Source organism: Fistularia commersonii, chromosome 21 (genome assembly GCF_037954325.1).
Source record: "Fistularia commersonii isolate RoL2024-O1a breed Wild chromosome 21, RoL_Fcom_v1.0, whole genome shotgun sequence".
In the NCBI taxonomy this organism is placed as follows: Eukaryota; Metazoa; Chordata; class Actinopteri; order Syngnathiformes; family Fistulariidae; genus Fistularia; species Fistularia commersonii.
The window spans coordinates 425307-438829 of record NC_141304.1 but is presented as its reverse complement, the minus strand read 5'-3'; the positions used below and the strand labels follow the sequence as shown (position 1 = coordinate 438829).

Below are 13523 nucleotides of genomic sequence, written 5' to 3'. Positions count from 1 at the left end.
GTGACTTCCGTGTGTGCCTCTCGCGTTTTCTCGCGAGATCTCGGGTCGCGTCAGTTCGTTCGCCGCTACTGCGCATGCGCTCCCCCGCCCAGACGGGAGCGGGGCGGCCCGTCCGAGCTGGCAGTGACGTTGGAGCCCACCGGGAGATTCCCCGCGGATAAAACCCACGGCGGTGTCTCTCCCCCGCATCTCTCGACCCGTCCCCGCACACCACCCGCACACCCCGCACCGGCGATCGGAGCTCCGGCCGGAAACGCGCCGCCGAGCGGACGGAACCGTCGCGGGGCGAGAGAGGGAGGATCCCGGGGGCTTTACGCCAACAGTTCACATTCCTTCGCTTTTCACGGACGAGCTCCGGCGTGATCGTGGGCCGGGACGTGTTCGGGTAAGATCGGGTGCGGTTGCGGGACGGGGACGAGCGTTATTTGATCATCGTGGAGGTTTCGTGTTCCCCCCCACCCCCCACCCCCCCCCACCCCTCCGGGAATATAGTTTTAACTCGCCCGGAACCCCCGCTGACCCGCTTATTGACTCGCTCCCACTCGTGTAATTGTCACGGTTTCCACAGGTAGACGCGGATAGAATCACTCCCGCGGCCCACTGGAAAATTCGGTCGGTTATTTCTCCCCTTGTTTCCTGCGTGGATTAAATCTGCGTGTCGGTGCCGCAGACACCTGAAGCACATCCATCCTCACACACTGTTTGCAGCGATGGCCTGTATTCATTTCGAGGCTATAATTAGCCCAGTGTGCAGCTCCCACACACACACACACACACACACACACACACACACACACACACACACACACACACACACACACACACACACACACACACACACACACACACACACACACACACACACTGTTATTACTTGCCTTCCCTTCAGGCATGGCTGACCTGCTGAGGCTGCTGCTGCGGGTGGCTGAGAAGGCCGCCAATGTGGCCCGGGTCTGCAGGCAGGAGGCCCCCCTCTTCCAGCTCCTGGTCCAGGAGAAGACCGGCGACGACAAGAACAAGAAGTTCGTGCAGGATTTCAAGACGCTCGCGGACGTCGTGATCCAGGAGTTGATCCGACACGACGTCGGCGCTCAGGTACGGGGCGGGCGGATGCGGGCGTGGGACGAGGGACGCCGGGTGTTTTCCAGATCTTCACCCGCGTCTGTCTTCTTGGTTTCAGTTCCCTGAAATGGTCGGCTTCATCCACGGAGAAGAATCCAACAAATTTGAAAACGGGCTCGGTAATTATCAACCTCTGCATTTCACACGCCGCCGCCGCCGGTGGCGACAACGTAGAAAGACGTCGTTCTAGTAGAGCAGCGGATCCTTCTAGGCTTCTTGGAGATCAAGTTGGTGGGTTTCAGTCCTGGTCCTGGTCCTGGTCCTGGTGGGTCCCTCATCCTGGGCGTCCAGGATGGAACCGGGCACTCCTGAGCCCAGGAGTATCTGGAGGTCTGGATCGGGAGTGAAACGGCGTCTCGTGGATCCACGTTCCCGCCCCCGGCTGCCCCGCCGCCCCGTTCCTGCCCGGAACCCTCTGCGTCCAATCTCTCCTGCGTTTAAATTCGTCCGAGACGCCTTTTTCTGCCGCCACCCTCGTGCGGCGTGCACATCCAGCCCAGGAGGTCAGGGCTTCGCGCGGCGACGCGCCGGCGTCACGGCGGCGAGGACGTACACGACCCCAAGTATCTGTTCGGCTTCCGCCGTCGAGGAGCGATCTAGATAGCTGAACGCTAACGTGGCGTCTTGTGCCTCCAGGAGAGAGCGTGACGGTCACCGTTTGCGCCTCGGAGGAGGAGACGGCGGCGCTGCTGGCCGCCGTGCTGGACGGCGACCGCACGGCGGCTTCCCTCCTGGCGCGGGCCATCCACCGAGACCCGGACGACCCGGGGCCCGACCCGGACCTCGACCCGCGGGCCGTGCTCCCGCTCAGCCCCTCCCGGCTGGCCATCTGGATCGACCCCATCGGTGAGCGTCCTCCCTCGCCGTTCTCGCCGCGGCCGACCGCGGCGGCGCCGTGACGCCTGTGTTTTCTCCCCGGCGAAGACGCCACGAGCCAGTACATCGAGGGCCGGGAGGAGGTGCCGGAGGAGGGACGCCTGTCTCCGTCGGGTCTCCACTGCGCTCTGGTTCTGATCGGGGTTTACCTCCGCGGCTCGGGAGAGCCCGTCATGGGCGTCATCAACCAGCCTTTCAACCGCAAAGACCCGGCGGGCGGAGGGTGAGCTCAAGATTTAGCTTGAAAAGAAGCAAACCGTATTCCGTCCGCATGGACTCGTCTTTGGCCGTTTTAACAAAAGCTCAGTTGATCCAGCGTCGGCTCGGTTCTTGTGTCCGCAGCTGGAAAGGGAAGCACTTCTGGGGTCTGTCCTACGGCGACGTCAACGTCTGCTCCGTGTCCCGCCCCGAAGGCCGAGGCGGCGGCGGCGGCGGGCTGTCGGTGGTGCTGAGCTCCAGCGAGAAGCCGGCGGTGAAGGAAGCCCTGGGCTCCCTGTGCGGCCCCGACAAGCTGGCGTTCGCCTCCGGGGCCGGATACAAAATCCTCTGCGTGGCGCAGGGCCTGGCCGACGTCTACGTCCTCTCAGAAGGCAGCACCTTCAAGTGGGACTCCTGCGCCCCTCACGCCCTGCTCCGAGCCCTGGGCGGCGGCGTGGCCGACCTCAACGAGACTTTACGCGGCGCGCGGGCCGAACCGACCGAACTGACCTACCACCGGCCCTGCGGCCGCGGCAAGGGAGCCGAGCGCTGGGCCAACGGCGGAGGCCTGGTGGCCTACAGAGATCGCTCCCAGCTGGCCGGCGTCATGGAGGCCCTGAGGGGGAAGACGGAGCCGGCCGGCGCGGCGTCCACGCTTTAATACGCTTCTCTTTAAATATAGGATCACCTTTCTTTCACAGGGAGGTGAAGAATCAGATGTTTGAACTATGAATAATATTTCCTTTGGGCCGCTCCCTTCAGGGTCTCCACAGCAAATCCACCTTCTCCATCTCACCCCGTCCTCCTCTCTCACACCCACCACCTTCATATCTTCTCTCACCACGTCCATCCATCTTCTCTAGACCTCCTGCCCGGCAGCTCCGATTCCAGCATCAGTCTACCGACAAATTCCCCATCCCTCCTCGGACCTTCTCTCCAAAACATCTACCGCGTGTCGTCCCTCTGATGGACTCATTCCTGATCTTCTCCGTCTCTGCTTCCCGTCTCCTCGACGCCGTCGACGTTCTTCATCGCCCCTGACACTTTCCTCCGACCCGTTTCTCCTCGCCGTTCCTCTCATTCACGTTTTCTGCGTCTGACCTTCATTCCTATCCCCATGTTCTCTGCGACCGTCGCGGAGGTTCTTGTTTTATCTCATCTGTCCGTCGGCGCCGCAAACAACATTTTAAATATGAATAATGCCGTCTTATTTCAAAGCGTGAAGGCGATATCTAATCGGGGCCAAATCGTTCCTCTCGTCTTTTGGGATCAATCGCTATGCAAGCTTGCGCCGCTGTTTATTTATTTCTGTTTTCCTAATCTTCGCCAGTCGCATCCAAAGAGTCCGAGCCCTCCGTGTCGCTGAACCGGCCATCGTAACGCCATAATAAACATCCAGGAACTCCCGTTCCTCAGCGTCCCACCTCCGGGGCTCGACATGTTTCCGCCCGACCCGCGAGGAGTTCTAAATAACCGGAGCGAGCGGGTCGGTCCGCCGCTCCGCCGGCTCGAGTCCTTGTAAGGAGCAGCGCCGCGCTCGCATCCCAGTAAGTCCAGAACGGAAAAGCCATAAGAGGGAAAAGGGTTTTCTGTGTGGGTTTAGTGAAAGCGAACGGCGTCGCCCTCGATCCGCCTCCGATGTGGATCTGGCTTTTTCAATGTCGCTGTAGGTGTAAAACGGGATTTTGTATTTTAAAGCAAGAAAACATTTATGCTCACACGGCACATAAAAGAGCAAGCGTTGTGCGTCTAGTAAATTTTTTTTTTAATTTTTTTTTTATTATTATTATTATTTTGAAAACCAGAGAATGCAGGGGAAAGAAAAACCCAACAGTGATATTTTAAAACGGTTTGCCAGCCAGGGAACAAAAGACCCTGGTGATTGTCAGATATATATTTTTTTTTTTTGCGATATTTCTGCATATTCTGTTTTAAAAACTCCAAATGGAAAAACTGAACTTGAGTATCATCGTTGACTTCTTTTAACGTCGCGCTCGTAACATACAGAACTGTACATTCTCAAGTCACGGTGAACAGACCTCTGGGTCCAGGTCTGGATCCAGGTCTGGGTCCAGGTCTGGATCCAGGTCTGGGTCCAGGTCTGCCGACCCCGGCTGAAAGAAATCTGTGTGTCTCTGAATACTTAAAAAAAAAAAAAAGAAGCACTTTGATGGTGAAGGCCTACATCAATGTGGGTGAAGTAAAATTGCACATCATTAAGAAAGGAGTTCTTTCATAAATTGAAATTCATTTGAAACAAATGTTAAAAAAAAAAACGGTGGAATAGTTTGAGCTGGTAAAGTGCCACCGACGATGAAGAATCTAAACGTGTCCGTTCCTCTGAGACCTTCTCGTGGCTCTTATGGCTTAAACCACGCCTTCGCTTATCGCCGGAAACATCCCAACCTGGCAAACCTTTTCCTCGACGGCCGACTTTCAAAGAAAAAAAGCAAAAATCCGCCCGTCGACATCCGAGAAAGCGGCGGTTTCGATACGAGAGCGGGACGATTTAACGACCTGGCGAACCGAACGCGCTTGACATCTTTTTCGCAAAAGAAAACGGCGCCACGGCCAGAAGGGCGACGGGTGAAAAACCGGCGTTTCTTTGTCACGGCCTGATGATATGAAAAGCACAAGCAGCAACGCAAACCTTCACACACGGAACTGCAATTTCAGTAAAGCCTGCCGCTTTCACATTTCGGGTGTAAACACTTTGGGTTCGGTTTCCCTCGATGAAGGAACGAAGCATTTTCTAGAAAGTGGCGAGACGTCGGCAACCGCCCTTCCATTCACCGCCACATTTTGAAGCGGGAGCCGACGCTAACCGATGGCGCGGCGCAAGAATAACGGCGGATTCGAGGTTCCGCCAAAAAAGATCGACGTATTTTAGAAAAAGAAAAAGCCAAATTCCCCTGGCGAGTCGCACCGGTTCCTCGGAGATCCCGGAGTTTGCCGCTGAACCTCGCCGGAGGGAAGAAATCCTTCTCCAGAACGTCGAGGCATCGGCGACATGTTGAGGACCTTCAGAAGCCTTCCTCCCCGGAGCCACTCAGTAAATTCACTCCCGACGCTGAAATTGAACCTGAGCCGTAATTATTGTGAAACCGGAGCCTGAAACCAAAACAAATTTAATATGGCTGAATCGTAACACAAAAAAAAAAAAGATCGCATTATTTCTTCTCGTGGGCTTTTCTTCCCCTGGCTTTTCAAATCAAACAAGTCAGACGGATTTGACAAGTTCAATTCTAACGTTAAGAGGAAGGCCAGTCCTTTCAAATTCATTTTCTTCAAATGCGCGGCTGGTGTTTGTCAGCCACATCGAGCCCAACGAAACCAACCGCCGGCCGACACGTCGAGAAATTCACCGGACGGGCTGAATGTTTGGCCTCTCCGCCCTTTAGCGTGAAGAAAATGTGTGATTTTTCTACAGCGGAAAGAGGCGGCATGACATGTCGGAGCAGCGCCGGGGGAAAGAAGCTCTTCAAACAATGGAAGGAAAGCAAACGGTCTGCGTGGAGCTGCAACGGCGTTCTTTCAGCAGATACACTTTAGCTTTCTGGCGCGGCGTGCGCGCCTTCCGGGCCGATTCGCAGAACGACGGAGATCGTCGCCCCTCCGGGTGTCCACATCACTTTACACAAAAACATTCGCCACCGCGACGGCGACCCTCTGCTCGGGATAAAGGCCGGACCGTCCAGCCAGCGAAACCAAAGCGGTAAAATGCAGGTGAGCAAATCATGCGCTGAAGAATTTGGCGAGAACTTATGAAAGGATAACTTTTCAGCATCCGAATAAGGAAGAATTTCAAGGCTACAGTTGTCATGGAAACCCAAAAAAAAAAGAAAAAGGTGAAATGAGAGGTAAAGCACCATCGCCGCCACCTCTAAAGCCCTCCTCCCATTCTCCGATTCGGGCAAATCTCATTTTTCCGTCCCTTCCGTCAGGGTCTTGGCACGCCGACGGGCGGGCGACGGACAAACGTGGCCGTTATCGAACGTGTCCCTGCGTCGGTAGGTTGATGCGTTGCGTCGAAAAACAAAGCGAAAAATCACCTCTGGAAGGGCTTGCGCACCTTCTTCTTCCTCCTCGGGGGTTTGCCGCCCTCGGCCCACGTCTCGGCGGACTCCGGCCGCTGGCCGCCCGGCATGTAAAAGCCCGTCTGGCCCGCGGGAGGAGAGAACGGCGGCGCCCCGGCGCCCGGCGGGTGATGAGGCGGACCTGAGGGGAAGAAGCCCCCGTTGGCGGCCATGTCGTTGGGGGCTCCTCCCTTGAAGATGCGGTTGAAGAAGTCCTGCAGATCGGCGGGGTTGGACGGCCCGGCGGGGTGCTCCATGTGTGTCCTGGGAGCACAGGTTGGAAAAGTCACTTTCGGAAGCTCGACGTGCGAGACGGATCCCGGACAGACGCCGCTCTCTCTAAAAATGTCGATACCGAGTGAATCGGCGCCCGAGACGCGTCCCTGTGGATTCCTACGGAGTTCCGGGAGGAAACCGGCTCGGGGAAAGAGCCGACGGCGGCGGGACGTTCGAATTATTAATCCGCGTTTGGCCATTTTAGAGGCTAAAATTGCCCTTTCGATCGACCGGCGGACAGAAGCTTACAAAACGATCGGCCGTCAGGTTAAACCATCTCGGAGGTTTCCGTAAAGCCCAAGTGGATTCTGCTTTTCGGTCCGACCCGCCGCTTCACGCCGTCTTTGGTCGGATGACGGCTCGCAACACAAACATCATTGCGTTCGGTCGGGTTTTCCACCCACGTGAACAGATTTATCCGCAGCGAGTGACGTTTGGCATTTGAGGAGCCTCGGCGCTGCGCAAACCTGGGTAATAAGAGGATCTCAGCGTCAGGATAGTTTGCATTAACCCGGGAGGGTGCAGAGGAACGGCTGAACGTTGCCACCGAGAGTCCAGCCGCTCCTCTGGGTTTTGACCACCGCTGTGTCCGAACGCCACGCTTTTCTTCCCCGAACAGAGAAGAGGGAACGTCGGACGGGACGTACCTGTGTCTGGCGGAGCCGCTGTTGTTCTTGGAGCCGAAGGAGATGTGGTAGGGCACACGGTGAGTGTCGGGGGAAATGCCTATCCTTTGACAGCCTGCCCACTCTGGAAGGACACGCCAAAGGGTCACCCACACGGGGCTCCATCGGGGGAACCCTTCCGTATACATACCGGATTTTCCGGACTATAAGTTGCGTTATTTCATAGTTTGGCCGGGGATGCGACTTGTACTCTGGAGCGACTTATGTGTGAAATTATTGAGCTCTCTTGCTCTGATGTGTGTGTGTGTGTGTGTCTGCGTGTGTGTCTTTAATATAACTGCATTCGGGAAAAAAAGACGCCACCAACGACTTCTGTACCTATGAAAATTGATCATTTCAACATTTGCGGTAACTCATAAAAACATCTGAGAAGAGCTGAACAAAAATGACACAGAAAAGAAAATGATATTCTGCAGGTTACAAGCTGGAAGGAGTGAAACATGCAGCCCGAAACGGCGATCGAGCAGCAGAGAGAAAGTTTGAAGTTAGTGAGAAACTTGTGAGGGACTGGAGAAAAGCGGAGGTTACTCTTACTGAAGTGAAGAAAACGAAAAAAGCTAATCTCGGGCTAAAAGCTAGCTGGCCACGGCGAGAGGAAGGAGTTCACACTTGGTGCTTGAACAAGGTGCTGCCGGGAGAGGCTTGTCAACAGGACGGTTGTGTCTTCACACCAGGAAGTTGCCAAGGAGATGAATATAAGTGAGTTTGCGGGAGGAGCTTCCTGATGTTACCGCTTCATGCGACGCAATCGCCTCTCTATCAGAGCAAAGACGCCGTCCTGTCGGGATCCAGAAAGGCTGGAATAATTGGAACTGCAAGTGACGATGACTCTGACGTAGCGACGTACCGCTAGAAGAGGAAGGGGCGCGCCGTCTACCTTCGGAGTCGGCGGAGTTGTTCAGAAGTGACACCGAAGAAGAAGATTTCGTTGGATTTAGCGATTAAGACACAGATTATTTGGTTGTAGCATGTGCTAAATGCTATCGTTATTTGAACGACTCTTACCCGAATATGTTACGTTAGCATAGCCTAGCAGGCACATGCTCAGTTCGTTGTTTATGCATCATATAGGCTATGCTTGTTCAGCCTGTTGTTCTCTATTCTATTTTCATTTTAAATTGCCTTTCAAGATGAAATGTCTATTCTTGGTGTTGGATTTTATGAAATAAATTTTCCCCCAAAAAATGCGACTTATACTCCAGTGCGACTTATATATGTTTTTTCCTTCTTTATTACGCATTTTATGGCTGGTGCGACTTGTACTCAGGAGCGACGTACAGTCCGCTAAATACGGTATATATATAAATACGCACGGAGAAAGACAGGTATCTGGAGGGTCTCACCTGTAATATCGTAAACTTTTCCATCCATACAGGCAAAGTACGTGATGCGGAGGCCCAACATGCTGGACTCGGCCCACAGGTCGCCCTCCTCGGCGCCGTGGCAGCGATTGCATTCGGCGCAGAAGCGAGCCTCGCCGGGTTCTCGGTCCATCTCGAAGCGCCTGCGCCGGCACAAGGACCAGGGTCAGTCCGCAACACGCCGCCTGACAACACGCCGCAGTTCACGCGGACGGACGCACGTACTTGTGTTTTCCTTCACATTTGGTGCACATCATGGTGTTCATGGCTTCCTTCAGATCATCCTGCAGCTTGCTCAGAAACTCGTTCATGGACTTGGAGAGCTCCGTCGCCGCCATGCGCTTCCTGGAAGGGACGAACGAGAGGTTCATCGATCAATACTCCATCGCGCATCAGCCCCAGTCAATATATTGATGATTGGTCCCAAAGAACTGATTTATGGAATGAAATCGGCTTCCATTTCAGATATTTGTGATCATTCCGTCCCTGTGAGATCAGTGTTTTTGTTAATATTTAACAATAAATGAACAATACGTCTGGTGCGGTCACGCATCAGCCTGACTCAATATATTGATGATGATAATAAGATACCAGGAGGCTCCGTGACTCATGTCAAGGTAAAGACCTGATACACTTTGACATTTCCGTTGGTTCAGCGATCGTTTTCAGACTGTAACGCTTTTCCTTTGACATTCCATTCCCGAATGTGTCAAATTCATTCCTTTAGTGAGGTGTTATACGTTTAACCGATATTTATCTTGCTCTTTTCATCTTCCACCGACTGCAGACAGCCTCCAAAATGTAATGAAATCCAAAACTTCAGTGCGCCGCGCCGTAACGTAACCTTGAACAAATATCTTTGATATATAGCAGCTGTACAGAAATTTGAGCATCAGCGCAGCAAACGCAGCAAACACAGCGCGCACGTATTTTAAATCACACGGTCATCATTAAACCTTGCTGCAGGTGGCAGACTCCTTGAGTCAGAGACGTTTCACCTCTGGTGCAAGCGGCCGCCCGGTCCCTGCCAGCCACCGAGAGTTTACCCCCATTTAGCTTCCGTCACGCACCCTCGGCACACTCACAGCTCATACTCCCGTCGCGTTTCCGGATTACTGATAATATCCCAGGCGGCCCTGAGCACTTTGAACGCCTCTCCGGCCCGTGGGTGTTTATTCTTGTCTGGATGGACCTGAAAGACGGAGCACAGAGACAAAGCGGTCGGCATGTACGGTTCCCGAGTCATCCCCTCCCTCGTCCGAGCGGTCGCCACGACGATACCTGGACAGCCAGCTGTCTGTAGGCCTTCTTCAGCTCCGCCTCGCTGGCGTGCACCTCCACGCCGAGCACGGCGAAAGGGTCGAGCTCGTCCTCGGGCACCTCGACCAGCGCCAGGAGCCTCTCCAGCTCCCGGCCCGGCTGGCCTCTGGCCGCTCGTCCCGGCGACTCCAGGCCGGACGTTTGCACGTGTCGGTCTCTTCCCGTTCCGTTCCTGACTCTGTCCAGCAGCGACGCCGCCCTCTTGCAAAAGGCCGAGTCGCGAAGCGCCGCGTAAAGGCGTTGGCCCCGCTCTCCGCCGAGTCGGACGAAAATCCCCTTCGCCCAGCGGAACCCGAGGACCGTCAAAGTGCATAGAAGTCCAAAAGCGGATAAGGCTGCCGTCTTCACGCATCTCGCCGACCGCACAATTTTATCCGCCACGTTTGCGCCCGTGCATTTTGTCCATCTTAAAATCCGGCCGGCGTCCGCCTTCATTCCCGGCACGTCCGTGATCTTCACCAGGAGCCGCTGGCCAAAGTTATAGAGTTTAAGCCCTCCCATCTCCACGCCGGCTCCGCAGTTATGAGTTAATGTGACAATAATCTCAATCAGCATGTGGACGCAGGAGATGCACCAGAAGCTGAGCGACTCCGAGAGCATTTCCTTGAAAGCGAGGATGACCTGGTTGCCCGTCCGCCTGCGACCGCGGTTCAGCTGATGATGGTGGTGGTTACGTCGGCGCGTCTGTTTGTGCCGGCCGCCGCTGGACGCCACGCCGCCTCGCTGAAAGGAGGACGATGAAAAAGCGGCCGGGCTCTGAGCCGTCTGCTCCGAAACCGAGCCGGGGCTCCTTAGCTTGCACCGCTTCCCGGCTCCCGCGCTCCTCCAGCCGGACTCGCCGTTCATGTGCCGCTCCCTTGAAGCGTCCTCATCCTCTTGACTCAAAGCGTTTGAATTCTCCTGACCGTCGGCGCTTTCGTGCTCGAATCCGTCGGACGCCTCCTCGCCGTCCTCTTTGGCCTCTGTGGACGAAAAGCGTCGGGCTTCACCGGGCCCGCGGTCCTGCGGAGCGGCCGGGTCGGCGCAGTCCTGAGATGTGATTCCGGCCGTTTTGTCTTCCCGCTCGCGCTCGTCGTCGTCGTCGTCGTCGCGCCGGCTCGCCATCCACTTGCCGGGTTTGGCCGCCGCCGCCGCCGCGGGGTCGCCGTCAGAGGTCTCCTCCTCGGTGTCCGTCACGCCATCCATCTCCCTGTCGGCCGCAACTCGCTCCATGCTCCTTTCTCTTATTCAAGAGCCGCGAAAGTGGATTCTGGTGCAAGAGGACGTCCTAAATCCATAATCTGTTGCAGTGCTTTCCCCAGGCTCTCACTGTGCTGTGAGACTGGGGGCTCCTGACACTGTGTTTCAGGTGCACCATATCAGCAGCTGCCGGACGCTCAGAGGGCTCTTACGTACCTCCTAGCATGCATCGGGTCGATGTCTGAAAAGCAACGACATACGTTTCACCAAGAATTCACAAGTAACCACGGCGTCTATAAGCTGTCAAGACCGCAACTTTGTCGACACAAAGATCAGTAGCTGAGCGGGACGTGACCCAACATCAAGTTCCCCATCAGGACTGACGCTCAACAAGCAATCAGAACGATATGAGACGAATCCCCGGATTGAACGCAGCATTACAAAGTCACCGGAAGAAACCGTCCGCTATTTCTATTCCGGATTCGTCGTGGGATAACGTCAAAAAGTAGCTTTTGTGTCCCATTTCCCTTTTTTTGTGTTTCGTTTTGCAGGTCGCATTGGTTGTATATCACAGGGAGTCAACGGATGAATCGGCCAAAATAAGCCTCGGGCACGGAGGGGGGAAACTGTGGAAGGGATTTACAATGAATTGACACTTTTTCACTTTGGTTGTTTCACCAGAGCATCGCGACAAGAGAAAGGAAGGAAAGGAAGGAAAGGAAATGTTGCGTCCACGCTGGTCGAGCAGCAAAGACCTCGCAAATAAAACCTTTAGGGAACCGCGCTGGACCACACAACGAGACGACATTTGACGGTTGAAACAAAACGGCGACCTTTTCATTACAAGCCGTCGTTGCAGACGGTGTGTAGATTCTGCAGAGATTTAAAAAGCAGCTCTTTATATTCACGCAGTTTGGCTCAATGACGAGCATGACGCGCTGCTGGCTAAGCTAACTCAGCTAGCCAAAGAGGCGCACATTGAACCTTCTTGAAACGAAACGCGCACACAAAAGTCGGGGCTGGGAAGCAAAACCAGTCCCGCAACGCTCGGTCCTTAACCGAAGAACCGAGTACATGTCAATTTTCGGCGTTTTAACGAAACCAGAGGGATTTTATTTTATTTTTTACAAGCGGACAGCTCATGATAGCGGACGGCCAGGTTGTTAGCATTGGGAGAGCAGCCGGACACCCGGCCGGGGTGACAGACAGGCGCTACCGGGGCTAAAATTAGCTTGACTCTGGCCAAACCTTAAATCATCTGCGGGCAGCTCGGTGAACGATAAATATAAAAGCGCACGGCCGCAAAGAGCAAACGGGCAACCGCGGCGCTAACTAGACCGACTAACCTGACAGTTAGCCCAGCATTAACGACTGGCTCCCTTCCTGTGGGAACCGACCAGGACGCGAAGCCACAATTCGGACTCCGGGCTCTCTTGGAGCGGACAGACAGTATTTGGCAAGTCCACTGAAACAAAACAGACGTCGTATGTACCTTTTGAAACAAGTGAATGCCCGCGTTTGTGAACAGACGGCCAAGTATCCGTGTTGTTTTTGTAGCCACTTCTTCTTCTCCCTTCTCTACTTTCTGACAATCATTTCTGGCTCCGCCCCTTCTCCATGTTTGCTGGCCGGACGCACGGCGGAACTAGCGCCACCTAGCGGCGCGGAGGCGCATTACATCAAACTTCAAGCTTTGAATATTTCCTTTATGCTCCCTCAAATGTCAACAACAAATGTGAACAGTTCTCTGGGATTATTTCATTTTCTTTTTCAATTAAAAGAAATCTGACACAGAATATCCCTGATATTCTCAAACATGGGTGACAGAGATGTGCAATAATTTCTTCCGTGCAATAACCTATATCCAAAGCCAGTGTAGCTCGATAAGCCGCAACTATACATTCACCCATATATATAAATAAATCTATATACTTGAACATACTTTTAGAGTTTTATTTTTTAAATTGATTTTTGATATGTTTTATTTGGATGCTTATGTCTTGACTAGGAGCTGTATCTGCAACAAAAAGCAACATCTGAGTTGGAGAGAATAGAGGAGCCCAAACATTCGAACACAACCGTTAGGGCTTTGAGCCGATAGCTTTTACTTTTGCACTTTATTGATATCGTCTTGAGAATGTTTTGCAAATGAGCTACTTTCCCCTTTCGAGGTCTTATATATTCACGATTAGAAAACAGCTGCACTTGAAAAATAAACCACCATCTTACAATGAACAAAAAATAAGCATTTTCAAGCAATCGACAAAAGGTGTTTTTTTCCAACCCATTACGTTTTCCTTTGTCGTACATCAGGGCGGACAATTATTTTGGCTGGCGGTACAAATTTCATACTTAATTTTTATGCTAGCCAGGTATCATGTAAATTGAGCAAAATGAAAATTTCAATTTAAATATTTGCTTTTTTTTTG

The 13523-nt window shown here is 53.7% G+C and overlaps 2 protein-coding genes across 4 annotated transcripts; one reads left to right on the top strand and one right to left on the bottom strand.

Moving 5' to 3' along the window:
* Positions 1–99: 99 nt before the first annotated feature.
* Positions 100–4154, top strand: inpp1 (inositol polyphosphate-1-phosphatase). 2 transcript variants are annotated; one of them, XM_086169098.1, is made up of 6 exons: positions 100–385; positions 890–1095; positions 1181–1241; positions 1759–1968; positions 2047–2221; positions 2341–4154. In XM_086169098.1, the coding sequence occupies exons 2-6, from the start codon at positions 892–894 to the stop codon at positions 2855–2857; spliced, it is 1167 nt and encodes a 388-aa protein (XP_086025224.1). In that variant the 5' UTR covers positions 100–385; positions 890–891; the 3' UTR covers positions 2858–4154. The 2 variants fall into 2 exon arrangements, with proteins under 2 accessions (XP_086025224.1, XP_086025223.1); XM_086169097.1 differs by lacking the exon at positions 100–385 and adding an exon at positions 1334–1685 and having other exon boundaries at positions 1045–1095.
* On the bottom strand, positions 2797–12720 carry dnajc14 (DnaJ (Hsp40) homolog, subfamily C, member 14). Of its 2 annotated transcripts, none has more exons than XM_086169094.1 (7): positions 12587–12720; positions 9877–11335; positions 9681–9787; positions 8821–8940; positions 8578–8738; positions 7196–7298; positions 2797–6536 (listed from the first exon to the last, which is right to left on the bottom strand). In XM_086169094.1, the coding sequence occupies exons 2-7, from the start codon at positions 11125–11127 to the stop codon at positions 6245–6247; spliced, it is 2034 nt and encodes a 677-aa protein (XP_086025220.1). In that variant the 5' UTR covers positions 11128–11335; positions 12587–12720; the 3' UTR covers positions 2797–6244. The 2 variants fall into 2 exon arrangements, with proteins under 2 accessions (XP_086025220.1, XP_086025221.1); XM_086169095.1 differs by lacking the exon at positions 12587–12720 and adding an exon at positions 12441–12576.
* Positions 12721–13523: the final 803 nt, after the last annotated feature.

Coding starts and splice junctions, on each gene's coding strand:
- inpp1 (XM_086169097.1), top strand. CDS start 1,415: ATGGAACCGGGCACTCCTGAGCCCAGGAGTATCTGGAGGTCTGGATCG. Junction 1,686..1,758: donor GAGGACGTACACGACCCCAA/GTATCTGTTCGG, acceptor TTGTGCCTCCAG/GAGAGAGCGTGACGGTCACC. Junction 1,969..2,046: donor CATCTGGATCGACCCCATCG/GTGAGCGTCCTC, acceptor TCCCCGGCGAAG/ACGCCACGAGCCAGTACATC.
- dnajc14 (XM_086169094.1), bottom strand. CDS start 11,127: ATGGAGCGAGTTGCGGCCGACAGGGAGATGGATGGCGTGACGGACACC. Junction 9,788..9,876: donor ACAGACAGCTGGCTGTCCAG/GTATCGTCGTGG, acceptor TCCGTCTTTCAG/GTCCATCCAGACAAGAATAA. Junction 8,739..8,820: donor AAATGTGAAGGAAAACACAA/GTACGTGCGTCC, acceptor GTGCCGGCGCAG/GCGCTTCGAGATGGACCGAG.